Source organism: Monomorium pharaonis, chromosome 3 (assembly GCF_013373865.1).
Source record: "Monomorium pharaonis isolate MP-MQ-018 chromosome 3, ASM1337386v2, whole genome shotgun sequence".
Taxonomy (NCBI): Eukaryota; Metazoa; Arthropoda; class Insecta; order Hymenoptera; family Formicidae; genus Monomorium; species Monomorium pharaonis.
In genome coordinates, this window is record NC_050469.1 from 27,079 (window position 1) to 48,960 (window position 21,882).

Below are 21,882 nucleotides of genomic sequence, written 5' to 3' on the forward strand. Positions count from 1 at the left end.
ACAGAAAATTTATCACCGAGAAAATAACAAGTAGTACCGTTTCAGAAAAGATATGAATTCCTTAATTACATGATCAGAGAAGGATTCAGTGCGCGTAAGCAAGAATAAAGATGAGTTAACGAACTGATAAAAAATATCTCCAGGTCGCTTCATAAATCGCAATCACGCGGGCTGTCAGCAGAATTTCGTGATAATTTAACAAACGATTCAGGGCTCGATGAATAACCATGCGGCATGGCCGTCCATTCGCCAACGGATTAAAAAGGAGAACAGAATCGGAAGGTAACTTTAAGAAATGATTGCATGAAGTGGTCGAACGTGAAAATATTAAATCGAACACAAAAAACATTGCCCGCAATAAATTGCCACCGTTATACACTATCATGTGAATGATATCGCATTTCTCCGTGAGGATATTCAATGAAGAAATTCAATTCAAATACGATAACAATTATGTTATATAAATTTTCTAATTTCCACGAAGGGAATCAATATTATATGTTTAATACTTTGATACAATACAGATTTCAAATTGGCGTTGTATGTTTAAATCACTTTTAGAATTTTATATTTTTGAGATTCATATATTGTAGACAAATTGTTATTTACTTTATGTTATTTCTTTTGAGTTTCTTCAATTTAATATTCGAAACACTTATAAAATATGGTTTTTTTTTTTAAATAATTGTGTGATTAAGGAACATTGAAAAATGTGTATAATAGAAAACAAATTTATTTCAGAATTACATTAAAACATTTTGTCTTATCTGAATTTTTGAATAAACTTCTTGAAAAATCTGGAAATTTTGGGGGAATTTTTTTTTTACAAAATTCAAGTTAACACCCGTAAGTAAATATTGTACAATTATGCGAATATTATCGCCGGGTAAATTACTCGACTAACCAACCACAGTGTTGAACGCGCAAGATTTTATGGAAGTAAGTTTACTTTTATCGCAGCGTGAAGTATTAAAATCTGTCAGAAATGCACACAATAAATTACGGTGCGGTCGTTGCGAAAGACCGATGATAATAGCCTGTGTGAAGAGGTCCGAGAAATTCGCCCTAGTTTGCACATTTTCAAGGTTTCGCCAACCAAGTCGCAATATTGTACGGACGAATTTTTCTTAACGTAGCGCTACGTAGCGCTACGGTAACAATGGCACTGATACTTTTGCGTGCGGTAGCGATACTCTTCAAGCCAGTACCTACCTTACCTTAGTACCTACGTTCGAAACTCGCAAGTGGGTATCGTTTCGAGAGCTTTGCCGTACGGGGGAGGGTCCAGAAGGGAAGAGAGAGAAAAAAAAGCATAATCGTTCGCAAACTTTACGACCGCGCTCGTCAAAGTAAACACCGCGTGCCGAGGACTACCGCGGCACGGCGCGCATAACGAAGGAAAAGGCGGGTTTGTGTTGTATGCACATGGTCCATCCATGAGCACACAATGGGACGCAATTCGCATTATGTACCTTACATGGCATTCATGGACGCCGCGAGGAAGCTGCACCGTACACTGGATTACATTCTCAAAAGCGAAAATCAAATTATTTCTATGTATGAAACAGTTAATTGTGTAGATAAAGTCTAAATTCTTTTCAGTAAGAGACTATGTACTTTCATAAGAGTTTTTTTTACAAAGTTCAATTTAATTCTTTTGTAATCAAAATACGTAATTATAAATAGTAAATGTAGAAAGTTGCAAAGCAATAATGTTTATAATATTAGACATTACACTACTTATAATAATTACAACTATAGTTTTTATAAATTTTTATATAATACGGTAAGGAGGGATGAGTGGCAACTATTTCTTTAAGTAGGGTAAAAAACAAATTTTAATATATATTTAAAAGGAATTTTGTGTTTATCATTTTTCCATGAAATATTCGACGATAGTGAACGGGTACGCAGCTGCCACACCGTAAAAGTCCTTCAACGAGTAAATACTACTTCCATCTTCGATGCTCAGCCTCGCCTTATACGAGCCTCTCCTCCGTTTTGTGCTCCCTGAAGATCGAAACTGTGGCCGAGATGGACCACTGTGTTTTGTTGAAAATCAAGAGACGCGAGACAAAGAGTGCAGGATTCTTGCAAACTATCACTACTACAGAATAGAAATATAAGTTTTAATGAAAAGCGTAAAGCACAAAGAGCTATTATTTGAATTTTATTTAATTTATTTTCATAATAACTAATTTATACGACACAAAACATAATAAAACATATTATAAATAATAATATTCTTAGAATTAAACGATGTGTGAATATATAAATATATTAAATATTTTTTGTAATTATAAGGTGTTATTTTTCGCAATAATTTTATTACAGTCTTTTAAGGGATGGGAGATGTCATAGTTGCATGTTGGCATCAAAACTATTAAACTGCAAAATATTAAAATGCAGTTTTTTAAATTTAAAAGACAACTATTAGCGCAATGTAATTCACTGAACTAAAAACGCGAATTCATTTTAAGAGAAGTTTTCTTTTTATCCGCGTGTCTAACAATGAAAATATCTTTTATATAGGTAACGGATATATCAATTCATATGTAAATGTTTAGATTGATTCGAAATACCGGCACAAGGTCTGCGATGTCAATGACCACTTCCTGCCCGTAGGCGCGAATCTCTCAATGAAAGCCTACAGATCGATTTTATGCAGTTACACAGGATATTATCCAATGATCGTTAGACGCACCGTCAAATCATCTCTCGTCGCGTTGCATAACGAAAACTTGTGTCGTGCCGGAATCGTAGCAGTTTCTAATACGTGAGCGCGAATCGTGAATCTGCGTTTCGGATTGTATTGTGCTAAAAGGAGAGAGAGAATCACCGCGGCCGCGGGTTCACAAAGCCACGGGATGGCTTTTTCCCCCCTCGCCGGTCTCGCTGCTATTTGCGATTTCGAAAGCCGTGCGTGACGTGCGCGTTATAGCGGATTACGCGCGCGCGTCCATTACGCTGGGTAATTCTTCTTCCGCCGGTTTGCGGCGATCTCTGCCTCGCGCTCGGACGCGAGCGGCTTCAGAGACACTTAAGCCAGACTCTAAATAATCTGTTGCGTTTAGTTGACCCGGTCTATCATTAATCAAGCGGAATCACTTTAAAAATGAAGTACGAGAGAACGTACAACTACAAATATTAACAGCGTCTTATCTCTATTCAATAACGATAGCTTCACTATGAGAATAATGATGAATCATTTGATGAGAATTAAAATGTATTAGAGTAAATTAAAGTCGCAATTGCTACTTCTTATAGCGAAATAAACAGCGTTGTGTCTGTTATTTATAGAAAATATGATTGCTCACGCGAATTGTATCGCCGATGATGATCCACGTGTTAGTCGTTTGAACCATACCTTTAACGATAGTCACGAATGTACGTTTACATACACGCCGAGTGCATTGCCGTGTACGAGTGAACGTCGAACTTCATTCAAGGCTTTCATTCACGCTATTGGCGCTTGTCATTGATCCACCGACATATTTTCATGGAGATTATTCCTGTTTGACGTTTAACGTCTATCCTTGCCTGCAAGTGTTTGTACGTATACGAACAATATTCAAACTCACCTTGATAATCTATAAGCTGCAAAATTGGATCAAAATGCAGGTTATCTAACTAAATATTTAATTTGGTACAAATTATATTTGTGTACGCACAGAAAAAAGTTAGTATAGTTCAATCAATTTTTTCAAAAATTTTATTTTCTTGCTTATATATATATCAGAAAATGATTGTGGAATTTATAATAATTTTTTGTGCATTTAGAATTATATTTGGAACTTTATCGACTATGATTAACTGACTTTTTTAATAATTGTGTATTGATTTCAAGCAATTTCTATATTAATTTCCGAAAAAACTATGTGGAAAATTTTTGCGACGCTATTGTTACCACTATCGCTTTTTTTGGTAATCCTGCAGGGCACTCGGTTTGTGCAACCGCACGAAAACAACACGGTTGTATGGCACGAAACCAACGGGAATCCTCAACGGTATGCGTGCGGCCGAAAAGATGGGAAGAGGGGTCGGTGAACATCAGCCCGGACGGTCCACGAGAATTATTTTGTTGGACCCACGCGAATTCCGCGAATGATTCGAGCGGATGATTTTCAAGAAGCTTTCTGCGCGCAATCGAGATTCCGCTAGGGGTAAGGGGATAGGGAGGGGGATATGCAATCTGCCCGTTGCGAACGCGACGACAAGAGGGGGTTTGTCGCCGGTTGTCCAGTGGGCGGCGTATTTTTACCATGGTGAATTGTGGCGTTTCTCACCGCTGAGCGTGTCCTCATCCGCGAGATGCGGACTTGCGCACACATGTAGCCGCTTTTAGCGCACGTGAGTGGCTGGCACGCACGCACGCATGCACGCACGCACGCGGTGCCAGGACCTGAATTCACGTAATTGTGATTAATGGGCCCGCTAATGCGAGCCAGCCGTCTCGAATCGTGCCGGGAATGACGACGAACGATTTCGACGCGGCGTAGACGTGATTCGTAACAATCGTGTCCGAATAACAATAGTGAAAATGGTTTTCGAGATTTTTCAAGGATAACAAGAAGGATCGTTTAGATTTTCGTGAGAAAGGAATTAGCGTTGCGTTCTCGCAACGACTTTCATCCCGTATCTTGTTTTAATGTCTCAGTATGAAAATGATCGGTACTTATTTCAGGACAGTCAGAAAAGAAAGAAAGTGGTTACGATAAAATATACAATCAAGACATTTTTCCTATTAATCAGATATATATATATATTACTTTTTTTTTTCTTTGACATCGAAAGCATATTATGACATTGTCAATAAAATATTTGTTTTATCGTTCATCTTTCGCGCAGCAGCATCAGAGGCGACATTCCTAAGAAAAGATGCGTCTGAAACAGTTCAGGATTTAGTCTCGCTGCGTGTTGTAGCGTTTAAAACCAGCTCTTCTATCTCCGTCGCTCTATCCATCTACCTTTTCTTCGATCGCGACGTCAAGATCACGAGAGCCTCTCTTCGACGAAAGGGTCGTGTAGCGTTCCCTTCCCACACAACCGGCAAAATTTACGTGTCTACCATCGGCAGCCTGTCGATTGACACATCCGATAAGCTTCCGAGGGACGATTTGTTCGCGTGCTAATGACATGTCACTGGTAGAGACTGACTTCCGCTGTTTCATGCTCAAAACTGCACTTTAAACCGTCATAATGTGATGCAATTCTTTACGGTTATTATTTTTGGATGAATTAAGACTTTTCCTTGCGAAAAAGAAAAAAGACAACATAATTTCTAAAACAGTATGTAAAGATAAAAATTATGTCGTATCATACTTTGAGATTTTTATATTAAAAAATGTGGTCTAAGTTAGTGGTCAACGAAATACATCATTGTTAATTTTTCTTAAAAAATTCTCTAGTTTTATTTTTTTATAATCCACTTGTGCTTTCAACTCGAAACAATATTCGCAGCTTAGAAACTAAAATTAATTAAAAAGTTAGAACATCATTCTGAATAGAAAGCGACATTTTAGCACCTCTCGACGAAACAGTGTCTTCTAATCCTTCGAAATTGAGTTTCCATGTTTTGAGTCTCTCTCTCTCTCTCTCTCTTTCTCTCTCTCTCTCTCTCTCTCTCTCTCTCTTTTTCTTTCTCTCTTATCTCACGGACGGTTTCTCACAACAGGTTAACCGCACGTTCGTAGAATCCAACGTGGGTGGATGTCTTGTTCAGCTTTTAGGACATAAACTGGTGAACTGATCGCACAATCCTTTGATTATAATATAAGTAATACAGAGTGTTTATAAAGTTTCTTTTCATTGTACACTCTTTATACTTCGGAAACAATTTTTTTAAAAATTAAGAAAAATCATGAAAAACGTGTTCGATTATTTTGAATAGCTATTTTTTTAAGGAGGTTGGATGGATGAACAGAGTAATCCTTTGAAATAATTGACTATTTTTTCGCAATTTTTTATAATTTAAAATTGTTTCCAAATATAAGAAATTATTATAGTATAGACTACATAGACACTTTTTACTAATATGAGGGGAGTTTAAAATAATAATTCAAAATATCGTGTGTTAAATTATAATAAAAATGCATAATAATTATGGAAGAACTCATTAAATTAATGCACTGTAATATAATGATCTTAGATAACAATAGCAACGTATGAAGACAATATTGTGCGAAAGGGCAACATTAACGGATTTAGCATATTTTCTTTGGACATAGTCGCCTATAATAACATGGATGTAAATTTATAGACGATAACCCGTCAGATTTGTTAACAGATATTAATTTGAGGATATTATGATAAACGATGCAATAGCTTCCTGGACATTAGCGTTATAATGTGTTAATGATTTATTGCCGTCCTATTGATTAAGCGCTATCAATAGTTGTACGTTGACTTTGTCAATCCGGGAACTGTAAATCACTGCATAGCGGTCGTCTCATTCGCGTACCGTAAGTGCGATATATGAAACCATTAGTTTCTTAGGAATATTTGCCATCGTATCGCACAAAGAAATGCTTAACACGATAAGATATGTATTTCATGATGAATATAAAACGGATTTTATAATAATATAAAGATAAAAATAACTATAAAAAATGTGTGTGTGAAAACAGGTTTGATTTCTAATTTAGATAATTTTACGTTTTTCGCGATGAAAATTGCTGATCTTTGAAGCTGGTACGAAATTCTATTAATATAGAAAAAAAAATAATTACAATTCTAGTAGCACTTTTCATAGTTCTTGAGTTCTTTATAAAAATAAAAAAGAGTCCTGCAATCCTTATATGAAAAAATGTGCTAACTTTGCAAAGTTAGCACGATACCTTTTCTCTAAAGTACAAGAAAACAATAAATATTATCATTTTTAATACCAATTCCAGATAGTGTTGCTAGAGTTCTATCATTATGTGTAATAACAAACAAAAATTTTAACGATGATAAATTTTTGTGTTTATGTTTTTTATAATAATAATATTCAGGATAATTTTCAGAGTAAAATTAATCCCAACCGGAACATGACTTTTATTCTGGTTCGCAGAGGGTTAATAGCATCATTAACTCACGTCATTTTTTATTATAAACTGTTATTACATAAGTGCGAACGATGGTGGGTTAATTCTTTTTCTGTGTCAACCTCGACCGCGAAGCCTCGAGGACTTTACGATTTCATTCATCAAATTCATAGAATCGAGTCTATATGATACAGCAAACTTTTATAGACGCAAAAGTTCAAACGTTCTCTTCGTGTCGAGTCGCGTTTCTTCCAGAGGAAACGCGAGGTAGGTTAGCCGTGATGTCAAGACGTGAAAGGAGTCTTTATCAGACTGTATTCCCTCACTATTTGCAACATTACGCGATAACAGCGCTTCCTATATGTAGAAAATACTAATAAAAGTTATCATTTTTGCGACAAGTATGTCATATATTATATTATAAATACTCGAGACATACTATTTTATAAGCTGTACTTTCTTATAGAAAAATAATATATTAAGAGTTCAAGCAGTTAAAATTGTTTAAGGTTACTCATTTGCTTTTATGGTGTTAATATTTTATATATGTAGGAGACTATGATAAAATCGATAATACGCGAGACACGATGGTTACATGTACGGTTTAACATCGCTCTCTGGGTATCCACTTAAAAACGTTCAGTGGAAATGAAAGTTTTCCGAACGTCGCTGATGAGAGATTTAAATCCATTTGACCGGCGATAACGCGCTCGTGGTGGCATTTGGACTTTTAGTGTTTCGAGAATCGTAAACGAGAGGAACGGAAGACGTTAAAGATATCGGGAGCGGCTTTTTCGAGTATTTAACGGGTGGTTTCTCTTAATGCGAGCGCGAGCGGTCGTAAAATGCGAGCCCAAACGGATAGCGCGACGTAGGAACGAGGCGCGCGTAACCCCCGACCCCGACTCCGAGAACGAGGCTGCGGTGCAACGACCTTCTGAAATGTTGGGTCATGAGTAGTAAAAGTGGATCTTCTGCCTCGTCAAGAATGAATTAAATTCGCCCCGGGGAGTTTGCCGGCGAAAACGCCCGGCGCACGTAACGACCGAGCAGGCAGCCGATGCAACGCGGTGGAGGCAGAGCTGCATATCACGCCGATATATTCCGATGGTGATACCGCACACGGTTTATGCACACGTGGCGCGGGTTACGTAATCCACGGGAGAGGTCGTGACTCGCCGCTACCCATCTCCGTCGCCGTATCGCGTGGCGTACGCACCGGTAATGCGCGGCGCAAATGCAATAAGCGCCGGATGATCTTTGAGTGAAAACCGATTAGGCAAAGGCTAAACTTGCCGATTATCAAACTTACAAAGAGTGCGTTTGGTGAAATCGCAAATGTTTTTCTTAAATATTCTCCGTTTTTATTTTGGACAAGGTATTTGGCGAGATCAACGAGTAAATTAAGTAATGAATTTCTTTGAGGGTCAAACGATAAGTTGGGTACATCGCACTATGCGAACGGTACCTCGAGCCCTTGCATCCGTTTGCACGAGGATGTAAGAAGAAAAAAGTAGCGACGCACCTCGCATCGATCTTGATCCGCGCGTGGGTGAGTCGAACGGAGTCGTCGCGCGGCGGGCGAGAAATCGACGCCCACGCTGATTGAGAGTACATATCTCTTCGGTTCGAAGTCTGTTCTTTTAAGACGTGCGCGAGTAAAGGGCAAGACAGAGCGAGAGAGATTCGTTTTAATGCACTTTGGAAGAGGGAGCCTCGTTGCATATTCCCGTGGCATTGACACCGCCGTTGCGCCTCGAGCACGATGCATACGATACAAGAGATTGAGGGGGGAGGGGGGCAGGATTTCAATTACCTATTTAATAAAGTAGTTAAAAAATTATTCCATTTGCGGTAAACTTTCTAATTTGATTAAAATCAAATAACAGTAGTATAATGCGGAGAACTGCAATCACAGTATTGCTTCGAGAAAGAAATTGACCATTAGAAAAAGCTTTGTACGATGTATAGAATTATCATTGTTTGAAAACAAGCAATTAGTTGGAACTGTTGATTTGCATTTTTTTAATAAAATAAGAAAATAGAATAGTTTGGTATTTTCCTAGTCTGATTATGCTCATAATTTTATAAATGCGAGTTATGTCACGGTGTAATTAATACATCTCAATGTAATTACACAGAAAAAATTAATCTCAAATCTACAATCATTGTTTCATATGCAAGTAAGAATATAAAATTTTCTTTAAAGAATATTATTTTTAACAGACATAATTTGCCCACATGAAAAAATTTTGTACAGTTTCATCGAAAAAAAAGCATCTTTATTTCAAAATAATTTTCATGAGTGGGGAAGGAAAAATATCAGATAAAAATTAACGATATTTTCAAGAATTTAACTGTTATTATATTAATACTATTATTTTTTAAAAATTTTGTGCTGTTTAGATAACTATTTTGAAATAAAAATATAATCTTTTGAAATTTAAGATTATCCAACTCTTTAAAAAAGATCACATATTCTTGCTTACATATGGAGACAATGATTGTAAATTAGAGACTAATTCTTTTTTCTGTAGAATACATACTTTCATAAAATATGTTTACGTATATATTTATCTTAATCGTGCGTTCCTGCATTACCGTTTATTAAGGAAAAAAAAAATTGATAGACCGCAAAGCCAATAAATTCCCGGCGTCAGCAAAAATACAATCTTGTCCTCCACCAGATTTATGATATCGAGCTCGCATGCACGTATCGCATCGTATGCGGGAACCGCGGTGCTGCCGGTACTTCGGACGATCGTTCATCCCGCGGGAAAGAGAAAGAGGTCGTCGTGGATTGTGCATCATTGCCGTGCCGTGGTGTGTCTGCGTAGATGCATAACATTTACGTGCACGTCTCGATACCGGCTTGAATATCGGGCTTTTACGTAAGCGCGCGCGTTCGATACTACCGACGAGAACGACGCGCGACGGTGCACGACGTGATGCAAAATATACCGCCGTTCCACCGCCGCGCCGGTCGGTCTAACATGACCCCGGTAACGCGGGGCCCGCCGCGCCGGGATAACTACACGCAATTCCAACGACACGCGTGATGGCACGCACCCGCGTGTATGCAGTCGATTCCAATCTCGGATTGCGTCGCGCCGTTCATTATCGCGCTTTATCGCGCGACCCTGCGAGAGTCCGTCCTATATCGAGCTCTCATATTATTATTCCTCGCGCTATTGTTCGCCCTCGCGTATCACGGATTCTTGAGATATCGAAGATTGCAACGGCGTACGCGATATAGTCGTTTTATATTGAAAACAGAAAATAAAAATGTGTTAATTTAATCAACAGAGAAAGATAAGAAGAGAGATAAGGCGTGAATTTTTAATATACAAAGTTTATTTTAATCATAGTTTAGTTATATTTGTGATTTTATTTTCTGGCATTTTCGTACGTGGAAAAAATTTTACGTAAAAAAATGAACTATTTACGACAGTAGTCACGGACTATAAGAAAATATTTCAAAGAATTATATCATAAGTAAAATTAAAAATAATAACAGATGGTAGAAATAGATATAATATACATTTAATGCCGGTTGTTCTAGTATTAAAGAAAAATTGAACGACACAGAGATAAAATTTAAGTCATATATCGAAATAGACAAAATTCTTATATTTACTATATGACGCAACTCTAGTTTTTCGCATTTGCGACAAATTGCACGGAGGCTACACTTAGTGCTAGCGCGAATTAATTTTGCGGACGGGAGCAGGAAGGAAGGCGTAATTCAACGGTGGCTTTCTACCGCTGTGGTAATTTACTCTGGAATTGAAACAATTAAACTGGTTTTTTTCTCGGAATAATGCAGATTATTGTGCGAGCACACATGACGGTACAGCTGTTCGCCGGAGGTTGAAAGTGAAAATAACTATGGCGATTACGCAATCGCCATAATTAAATATTAGCTCTATGCAACAATCTTTCATTAATGACTTGTCGTTCACTCACGTTCTCTTTTCTTGTTTTCAATTCCACGTCGAACGAAGGAATATATTACACATGTGTGTGTGTGTGTGTGTAAGTTTTAAATTTCTGCTATTTCGATAAAAAGGTGGTACTAATAGGAATCTGTTACAAATATGGCGATAGAAAGCGTAGTATTCATCTCTTACGGCGTGAACCGATCGCATCTATCGACTTTCTTCTCGTAAACAACCTTGACACAAAAAAACACTCAAGGTTAATACATCTCCCATTTCGACCAATAACAGTAACGAAGAACGGCCAAGTGCGAGGAATCTATTACGACCGCAACAATAGGTGACGCAATGGTCGTGCTTCAATTTCTCCGACCGAACACGAGCGTTCCTCTCGATTAACGACCGGCTACGACGGTTAATCGCGCGTGTCGGCAGCCGGAAATCCTGACGAATCGCGAACCGAAAAGGAGAGAGAGAAGACGGCTCGCTTGCTCGCGAGCCCACGTACAACGAATTACGGACGAAGAGTGAAAAGAGAGCGCGCAAGTGCGTCGACGAGAGATGCGGAGAACAGAGAGCCGCGAAGCGACAGAGGAAACGGAGGATTTGTCACGAAGGCAGTTTGGTTTAACTGATCTCATCCGTCTTGGTTGCGACCGAGCGGCGCGAGACGCGTCGCCCAGTGTCGCCGATTGTCTTCGCTCTCGTTGCCGTCGCGACAACGTTGACAGCTGGTCGACTTTATTACGCGCGTCACTCTCGCATCGCATCGTCGCGTCGTGTCGCAGGCCCAAACAGATTGAATCGTCCCGATGGCCCTGACAGGCCAACGACCATTTCGACCAACGTACCAACTGCTAAACTCTAAGTAGAAATTGAAAAGATGGACGGAGCTCCCAGTTTTCTTCCTCCCTGTTTTCAGTGTTTGCCTCGTTATTGGCTCATATAAATTGTCCTAAGACAAATGCTCTTCTGTTGGGAGAATTTTTCTTGTACAACATTTCTTGGAAGGAATATTTGTCGTCCACCTTATTTATGGGCATTGTGAAACCCTTGTAAAAGTTCGATGGCAAATTTCATAAAATCGGGTCATGCCTGCCGGAATCGCAGGATCACAACGCGGTGTCGCTGGTGTGAGATTGAGGTGACGATCGAATAATGTATGCCATTACTGACATTTTCAAACGTTAAGACGGCTTTCTGCGCGTCCCACGCGGCTTCATGAAGCCTCGTGCTCATTACGTCACGGACTTTACTCCGTTGATACCCCAACGTGACGTGACGGATGCGAATATCGAATTAGGTGAATATTCACGACAGTACAACACACCGTAGCTTGTTAGAAGCTGGTGGTTGCATGAAAAGCATGGATTCGTTCGTGTAATACAAAAGTCGAATAATAAATAAAGTAAAACTGAAGCAACCACGCGCCTATAGGTATAACTGAAAATACTTTGCAAATTTATGCGAAGGTAATCCTGTAGCAGGAAGTTGAGAGACCCTTGTACGACGGCACGAGGAAAGTTCACCATAAATGACGTGGCCCTCCTTTGCGGTATACTCTGATAAAACACAAGTACATGAGGCTTCTACTTCCCTCCTCTCGCTGCTTGCCTACGCGGTTATTTGCTGCGTTGTTATTATATCGATGTCGAGCATGCGCGCGTTAGTTGTTCATGGTGCTTTACGTGCCACGCCGGTCACGTTAATCGAGTCTTTAAACACGCGCTTTTCTGTACGAGCGATTCGACCCCTACTTCCTAGCGCCCCTTACGCGCGACACGCAAAAGCGCGTTCCGTCACCGACGACTCGATATTAAATTTTATGGGAAGGATAAAAATTTCACCTCCGTGATCGTAAAACGCTTTTACTGCGTGTCGTCGCCGATACTCGGACAAAACGTACGCGCGAAATATCGAAGGCTCGATCGTCGAATAAATTCCAATAACCGCGGGGCGTTGGCTCTATCGGGACTTTTGGATTTTATGCTGGATCGCGAAATTTGATGACGTAGCTTTTAACTCTTTCGCCGAATGTGTGCTGCACATACGAGTGCAACCGCGTATGAAAGTTATTCGAAGTTACGACGATAGATATGTGTTACATTTCAAAGTATTACGAAAAACTTAAAAATTTTACAGATTATTTTATTATTATGTTGCACATTTTTGTAAAATTTCAATGTAATTCTCTTATTAGTTTAAAGTTATTAAACTTTTTGTTTAGTCTTGTGTTCTGTTTATTTTTCTTGTATAAAATCGTATTGTAGTATTTATTTGCAAATTTAACGAAGAAGTAACGTCATAAATTAAATTATTTTATACGTATAATAAAACTCTAATAAATATTTGTTCAAAGGTTTATTTGAGTCCACTTATTCGTTTAAACATTATTTATCTAAAACTTAAAACACAATTATTTTGCTACATAAATCATTAATCAAATCTTAATTACTAAATCAAATTTTTTATCGTTTTTTAATTGTTTTTTTAGACTCAAAATTTAGATCAAAACTTTTGTTGTTGATTCGGAAAGAAAAAAATCTGCAGGTGTATAAAATTTCGATAACTTTTAGCTAGCATTGTAAAACCAAAATATTTTTAAACAGGATACGCAGCGAGAATGGTCTCGTCGAGTCCCTTCCTCTCTGGTATCGGTTTACTGCGAGAGAGCCACCAATATTCGTCCTTTCTTTCTAAGTACTTCTGGAATACGAGATGTTTTGTCTTTTCTCTTCTCTCTCTTTCTTCTCACCTCTCGCCTCTCGCCTCTCTTTTATCTCCGTCTTCTTCGTCGGGTCCTACACGAAAGTTCAATTTGCATGGTATGTCAAAGGTTCCCTTCGAACCCGTTGGACTCCCTTTCTTCGTGGGTCCGTGATGCACTCTAATTGCAGTGAGGTTTCGATAAGCGAGATTTCGCGTTCGTTGCTCGTGTAGTCCTTCGCAAATTGCATAAAAAGCCTGGAATTTTTCATTGGGACTTGTTATGTCAAGCTTTATATGTGAGGAGAGGAAATCTACTAAAAACTCCAATCATTTATGCAACACTTTCAACGACGCTTCCTTTCAGATATCTCTCTGAAATTGATACTATGTTTACGTATTATACGTATAAGTAGTATGTTATAATATAAGCACGTTTATTATTTTTGTTTGTATTGTATCTCACTATTTAATATTTTATCACGCAAAACATAAAATAACTGAGATTTTTGTCATTATTACAGGTTTCGTGTCGTGTTCGCCGAGCCCTTGTAAAAACGGAGGACTTTGCGTGTCGTCGCCACGTGACGAATCACATTGCAAGTGAGTAGACACTGTACTCTGGCATTCCTATTATTGTAATTACGAATCGACGTTTCTGCCTCTCCGTCAGCTGTTTGTACGTATCGTTCGGCATGCGTGCCGTGCGATTGCGCGTGAAACGACTGCTTCTATTATAGGCAATCGAGTTTTTCGAGATGTTTATACCGCACACACACACATACACACATCATTCATGCACAAAAAAGAGTTTTGCAATAATAAACCTTATAAATGATGGTTAATAAACTTTGGTGAAATTGTATCAGTTAATTATTTAGTTGATATAATTATATGTATATTTAGGAAAACTTATTGTTAGTAATCTTTACTAATTGTTTAGTTATTAATTTATTACTATTGTTACGCGTCTGGTTAATATAATTACTAAATATTAGTAAATACTTGATTATATTAATCAAACATTTCATTAAAATTATTTTACCAAAGCTTGATTATTATTATTAAATTCTTTTTTGAGTGTACACCACATTATGCGCAGGTATGAGCAAGTTTGTAATATACATACAACGTTAACGTTCGGATTATTGTAAACGAATTCTTTGTTCCGATTGATTTCTTCGCGTTTCTTGTTTATTAATCGATCGTTTTATATATACCACTTGGATACTGAATTTAACAAATTTGAAAATGCAATCAATATTAAAATTATATATATTTTGTAACAATATTACAATAATACAATGTAAAAAAAAATTGAAATCAAATCATATTGAGAAGTACAAACTAGAAAAAGCTATTGAATTTACACTCAAACAGAAAATACACTCAAACATTAGAAAATTAAGGAAAATTACTTCAAATATTCGATTCAATTTAATTTATTCACATTGGATGAGATTCATTCTCTTTTAATCAATCAATGAATCGTATTACAACGAATTGATTCGTTCGTCGGTGCTCACGTAGTAAACGCACCTTTACGCCGAGTTGGCGATCGACGACCGGGTCCAAGAAGGGAGGGGGGATAAAGAGAGATACCGAGAGAGGCACAAGGGGTATGACGGGGTGAGAGGGAAAGACAAGGAGGAGGCGAGAGAACCGGACGTTTCGCCGCCTCCCACGCGAAAAGGATGAGAAACCGTGAAAAAGAAGAAGAAGGAAGAAGGATGAAGAGAAGAAGGGCGCGGAGAACTGGCAGTCGCGACTTCCACGACGCGAAATCACGCGAGCTCTGGAAAAGTTTGCGTCAGAAAATCATGGCGTTTTTTTTTTTTTAATATTCTAATCTTCTAAAGCGCTTTTGGTATTTTTGAATGATTTTAATTAGATAATAACACATGATAATGACACACCGAGGTTTATTTTATATTGATTTCGACTATTACGAATAAAACAAATAAATGCTACAGCAGGAGAGATGTGTATTAATGAGTAATAATTTTAAAAGAAGAATATATCGGTTCTCTCAAAAAATTAAATTTTAGAATTTTTATATAAAATATTTTTATATAAAATTTTGGTACAGTTGCTATGTAAAAAGCAATAATTTTGCTCTCGAGTGATATGCTTTTTTCATATTAAATATAATTGTACACATAATTTTGAATTAAATGCTGCACTGCATTGTAGAATTTTATTAGTTAATTACATCATCGACACGCGTATTCCTCCCTTGTCGTAAAGTCGCAGTAAAGTCGCTCGTCGTCTAGAGACGCAAACATTACGTTCCAAATCGCACGAGAGACAACATCTATCTATTTTGCAATTCTCAGAATGGTCGACGCAGCGTAACTTTAATGCGCGCTGAGGACTGTGTCATAAAACGTTCACCAGTAGTAAAACACCCTTATTCCGCGAGCGAATATTCCACTTCTGGCCGGACTTTTTTTACTTCGTGCCAACGTACGCACTTACGCACGCGTGGAATTATTTACTCGCGCGCAATGTAGCCGAGGAATCCGATTACCTCGTGTCTCTATTTCTTGATCAATATTGATCTTCTATACTCGTAACTATAACGTTCGTAGAATATATTAAAATTATCGATTTTTTATACGTAATTTATTGACAAGTAAAATTTATTTTTTATTGTTTATTTGAATACCGTATAAATAATACTTCAATGCACGTGAGTTTTATGTTTTTCTTAAGAAAAATTATTAAAATGTTTTATGATCATTTTATTTATCTTTATAACTTGCATAATTTATTTTCATGATAATATATAAAATTTTAATCAACGGTACTTTTGATTTAGCAAAGATAAACTAAAAATAAATAAAACGCTAATAGAGCCAAAACTGGTTGGAGTTTGCTTAATAACAATTTAATAAATGTACAGACGTTTCGGCACATTGTTTTCGGCCATCTTCAGTATACAGTAACAACTATATAAGTTCGCACTTTTTATTTAATTATTCCGACTTGAAAATTCAAATAAAAAAATATTTTTTATCGCATCTTTGTTACATATAATAGTTTGCACGTAGATGCCGATGCTGAGTTCGAATTAGCGTTCACATTTTGTCTTTCCGCGACAAGCTGGCTCATTGCTTTCCATCGTTGCACTCTCACGCCAGATCGAAACGATCGATGTTTACTACGTGAGCGCCGAAGGGCTCACGGTCGTCATGGATAATTGGAAAATTATCATGCCGTTTTCCTCCGTCGATCGCCCTCTCAAAATACGGGGTAATGAACGCGGCGGGCATGATTTCTGACCATACTTTAGTAGTCGAACACAGCAAATCTGTCCCTATAACCAATACGTGAACAGACGGTCGCTGTTGAGAACCTTGCCACTTAGAACACAAAAGTCTGTATGATATTATATAAATTTATCAACAAGATATTTTATGTATTTGCCTTTAAAATTTAATAATTTAGTATTATATATTTTAATTTGTCAATTTCCAATTATCTTTGGTAGCATCAATGTTTCATCTGAAAGATTTGTAAGTGATATTATATACTAATGGATAGATTACACAAATGAAGTTACATCATCGAATTCTGTGCTATATTTAATACTAAAGGTTATTTTTATATTTTCATTCTTTTGCGTTTGATAATATATTAATACATATATAACATTTATAAATATTTTATTAGATATTATTTTAAAAACTTTAGATATGTTTTAAGTAATAATTATAATTTTTATACGTTACTTATTGTTAATTTATATCGTTAAAACTATTTTAATTATTAATTACATTATATATTAAAATATTTTGTTAATAATTATTTTATATACAAGCACATAACGTCATGTCATACAAGAGAAATATAGTGTCATACAGACAGTCGCTTAGTCACTTGACAAATGGAGTTTTGCACGCTTCGATAGAAGTACGCGCAGATTTGCAATAATGGCATCTTCGATTCCACGCATCTCGTGCAAACCTGTAAATTCGCGTGACCGAAATTTCGTTCACGTTTATCGTGACGCAAAGTTCGCTCGAGAGTGTTTTTCTTCGCATGGCAATCGATGTGTCTACAATCGCAATCCGCCACGATTCGATCGCGCGCAAAATGACGCTTAGACTCGCATCGACGGAACGTAATACCAACAGAATGGCGTGGGACGATACGGAACGGGATGGAACGAGATGGGTCGGGATCCGGTAATAGCGGTAATAGTCGGCAGTCGTGACCCGGCGACGCATCTAAATTACCTTTATCTCTCTCCCGGTCGTCGTAGGTTTCACTTTTGTATCAGTCAGCTCGACGCCTCCGTGATCCCTTGATACTTGACGATGGTTCCCTTGTTTTACCCACACACACACATACACATGTACAGTCCGACTTTCTGCAAACAGTGGCATGAACCTGAGAACGTTTATCATTATTCTGAGACTGAGATACTATCCTTTAGATAGTTTAGATGTTTTAGATTAAAAAATTTATTAAACGTTTTTTTCTTTCTCAAAAGCAATCATTGTCGACTCTTTTTTTTAAAAGACATAAAAAACGTTATAAAAACTTTTATGTATTTTTATGAATTGCTCATATATCAGATATCTTTAAATAAAAAGTTTGAATCTTTTAACATTGTTATTATCAAAATAATTATGTATATTATACTCTTTAGATGACTATTATAATATTGAAATATAATATTTTAAAATTTAAGATTATCAAACTCTAAAGAAAATTTTATATTTTTGCTTATAAGATTGATTATTGATACTAATTTTTGTTGTGTTATGTACAATTTAATTCTCACACGAAGCCAACAAATTCAATAAAATTCATTCTGCATTATATTCTGCATAAATAAATAACGACGAGTTCATATACATATAGCTTCAACTTTTTTTTTTACTTAATGTCCCACTTAATTTTTTTCATTATTTGCAACTCCAGCTCTTGATCGTGACATTTTAATTAAGATAAAGTGGTTTCTAAATTAGCTGAACAATTAATTATGACGAGTAAAATTGCGTTTTTTTTTTTTTCGGGACGATGCACTAGAGAGGTTAATGAAACTTCGCGCGCGACGCGCGTACAATTACGCGCGCATACACGCGTGACGACACATACGATCACGTCGACATATACTATCTATACGCGTTTGGTAAAAGAATGCGCCGTGTACCGCAATATTTCTTGGACTCGTTACAGATGCGGGTCGGGCTGCATGTATGCAGCCGCGGCTATCTCATTTCGCGTAATCTAAGATACGGAGGCGCGCGCGGTATCAGAATTAATTGCAACCCTTGGATTTAATACCGTTATGCCCCGACGACCTCCGCGCGTCCAGACCCTGGACAGATTTCGCGCTTCACGATCTCGGTTATATTTTGTACTCTTGTTTCACCTGATCCTCGTTGTGGCGTTTGATCTCGCGTGGCGTTAACGCGAGTGCAATTTGCGCGAGCGCGCAATAAATGTTATTACCGAGAGACCCGCGTTCCGCGTCTCTAATCATCGCGTGGAAATAATTGTAAGAAATTTTAGAAACGTCCGCACTTTTTTTTATCGCGCGCCGCGAAATTTTCTATTACCGTCACCGCGAAGTTCGTTTCACCACTTAAGTGGAAAACCGCAGGCAAGCGAATCTTAAATTATTTTGATATACCGCGAGCGTAACGGCTTTATAGCGCGTTCGGCTTTTACGGCGAGTGAGCCGAGAATATTTCAAGACTCCCGTCACCCGTAAGGAAAGAGAATATGTTAATTGTTTAATTAGAGAGGCAATCGGCGTAACACGGGCTAAAGCCCGAGGCACTTTGGGGTTCGATTTAATGGGACCTGCGCCCAAGTCTGCTAACAAAAAGGAAAAAAGCGGAGCGTACGTTATTACTCCCGAAGCCTTGAGCTCTCATCTCTTTGCGTATTTATGCGTTGAACGATCGCCAATCGCGGAGAAGAAGAAATCTTCTATATAAATGACTCTTAATTGGTTGACGACGGGACGAACGTAAAAAAAACCTGAGGTACTAAAAATAAATTTTCTGGAGACTGAAAACCGTTCCCGATTCACGTAAGCCTGTCATTGGTTCTCGGCGCGCTAAATGAACCTGTCAGGCTTTCGCGATTCCGGTTTGTTTAACATGAGGCACTGAACTCATAAAATGTAAGTTGGAATTTGGATAAACGTATTTAGCAAAAAATTCATTGCATTTTTCAACTAATAGGTTATCTCGATATATCGATGATATATAATAATAGTTTAAAACGTTATTGATTTGTAAATTATCAAATTTACAAAAAAAGGGTTAGAATTTTTTAGAAGATTGAGAAAAAGTTAACGAATTCAGTTGAAATAAACATTTTATAACGTCGATTTGATTTTTTGATATCATATTATTACAGCCTTTATGAAAGTCGAAGCTTAGTAAAATAAATATAATCCAAAGTGATAACAAATTTGAGCGATTCCACTTGACAATATGACGAATTAAAACAACCCTAGCAGAATAAAGGATTTCGCATAAAGACAACCCCTCGCCACGTCCGCGGCTTTCACACGCGTACGTTATGCGTTTATGTTGTAAGATACATTCACACGCGTGACTCCCGCGGCTGAATCTTACACGTGAATTTTAGTAAATGCAACGTGCGGCATCTCTTTGTGGGCGCGTTCGCGCGTGTATATACTGAAGCATCAAGTGTGGACAGGTCACGTGGCGGTACACGTGGCCTCCGCGCATGCCTGTCGAATCGAAGCCGAACGTTTCGCACCGAATGGGTTGCCACGAAAAACAATATTATTCTTCCATTTCCGCCGTTAGCCACGTTTGACTGAGTTATTATTTTCTTTACACAGAATAAATCTAATTTTGTATAAAATTTTTCTAGTTATTTTTACACACAAAGAAATTGAATGATTGCTCGAATAAACGTATTATTTCAGTACTATTCGAATAACTATTTTATATTAAATCAGTGTTAGTTATTTTAAACAAGTAATATATTTATTTGTTAGATGTAAATAAGTTATATGAACAGTAAGTACCAAAAACATGTTTTGAATCAAATAATCTTTTTTATCAGTATCATAAATTAACTTTCAACATTTACGAGTGTTTTTTTAATTCTACTTTTACAATTATTTTTGGAAAAGCGTTTCTTCCTTGAACGAGATAGTTTTATTATTTAACTTGTTAAAGTTAACACGATAATTGCATATATATTTTAATAATGCCTTCTGAAGAGAAATTGTTCATACAATAAGTTTAATAAATAATTAAAGTTATCGTTTTTCATATTTTTCCAAGTGAATAAAAACGGAAGCAGCGGGCTAAACACAGCTGTTAACCGTTAACTCGTGAAAATTTTCACTTCACCCCTTAAGGGTTGATCGAAGGGAGCAACATATGCGTGATGATGGATGGCGATATGCACGCAACCCTTCGGCTCGCAGGGTTGTCATTGTGCGCATATCGCGGGCAATCCTTTTATAAATGTATCCTAAATCCCCAGCGATCACAGAAAGGATGATTAATTCCGTATCCGTGCGTTCATTATCGACACTCGAAATGTGATTACTCCGATATAAATCCCATACAAATGATTCCAGGAATCATCTCTCGGGAAGACTCACGTTTCCGTGTAAGCGCTCGTGTAAACCAGAGACATTAATTACCGTACTAGTTTAAACCGTTCGAAGCTATTAGTCGTAATTTCCGGGGAGAATAGAGTTTGGATATGTAACATTAGCGCCAATTTGTACTCGAATTAACTTTCTATTCACTTTACTCTTGACAGTGTTATCGAAGGGTACGTCTGTATTGAAATATTTCAGTACCGTGGAAATAAAGCGACTAATTCATAATTTGCAAACGAAAAAGGAGAAATACGTATATAACAGGATGCTTGTGTGTATACTTTTTTGTGTAATATCATTTGTGTAACCAAAAGGTTTATTGGTTATTTTAACTCGAGGATCATTATGCTCGTTTTTAAATTAAGTTGAATTCAATCATTCTTTATACACCGAACGGAAATGCGCTCGCTACCGATGCGGTCTGTAATCGACATAATGTATTTACGAAATGTATTTTTTTCACAGACGCGAACAGAAGATCTTTCATGCTCCAATTCTGTCAACTCTCTTGTCTTTCTCAGTCTTGTCTTTTTATTCGAGGTTTCGGTGTTTATTTTCTTTATTAGCGCCGAAATTACGCTTTGAATGCCGTTTC

General features: G+C 37.3%; 1 protein-coding gene across 1 annotated transcript in view; it reads left to right on the forward strand.

Moving 5' to 3' along the window:
- Positions 1–12,184: 12,184 nt before the first annotated feature.
- The window catches only part of LOC114255451 (neurogenic locus Notch protein-like), a 61,248-nt gene continuing 51,550 nt past the window's right edge, over positions 12,185–21,882 (forward strand). Inside the window, exons 1-2 of the mRNA XM_028194113.1 lie at positions 12,185–12,266; positions 14,086–14,272. Of these exons, the coding sequence (XP_028049914.1) occupies positions 12,185–12,266; positions 14,086–14,272 (269 nt within the window). The remainder of the gene's footprint in view (positions 12,267–14,085; positions 14,273–21,882) is intronic.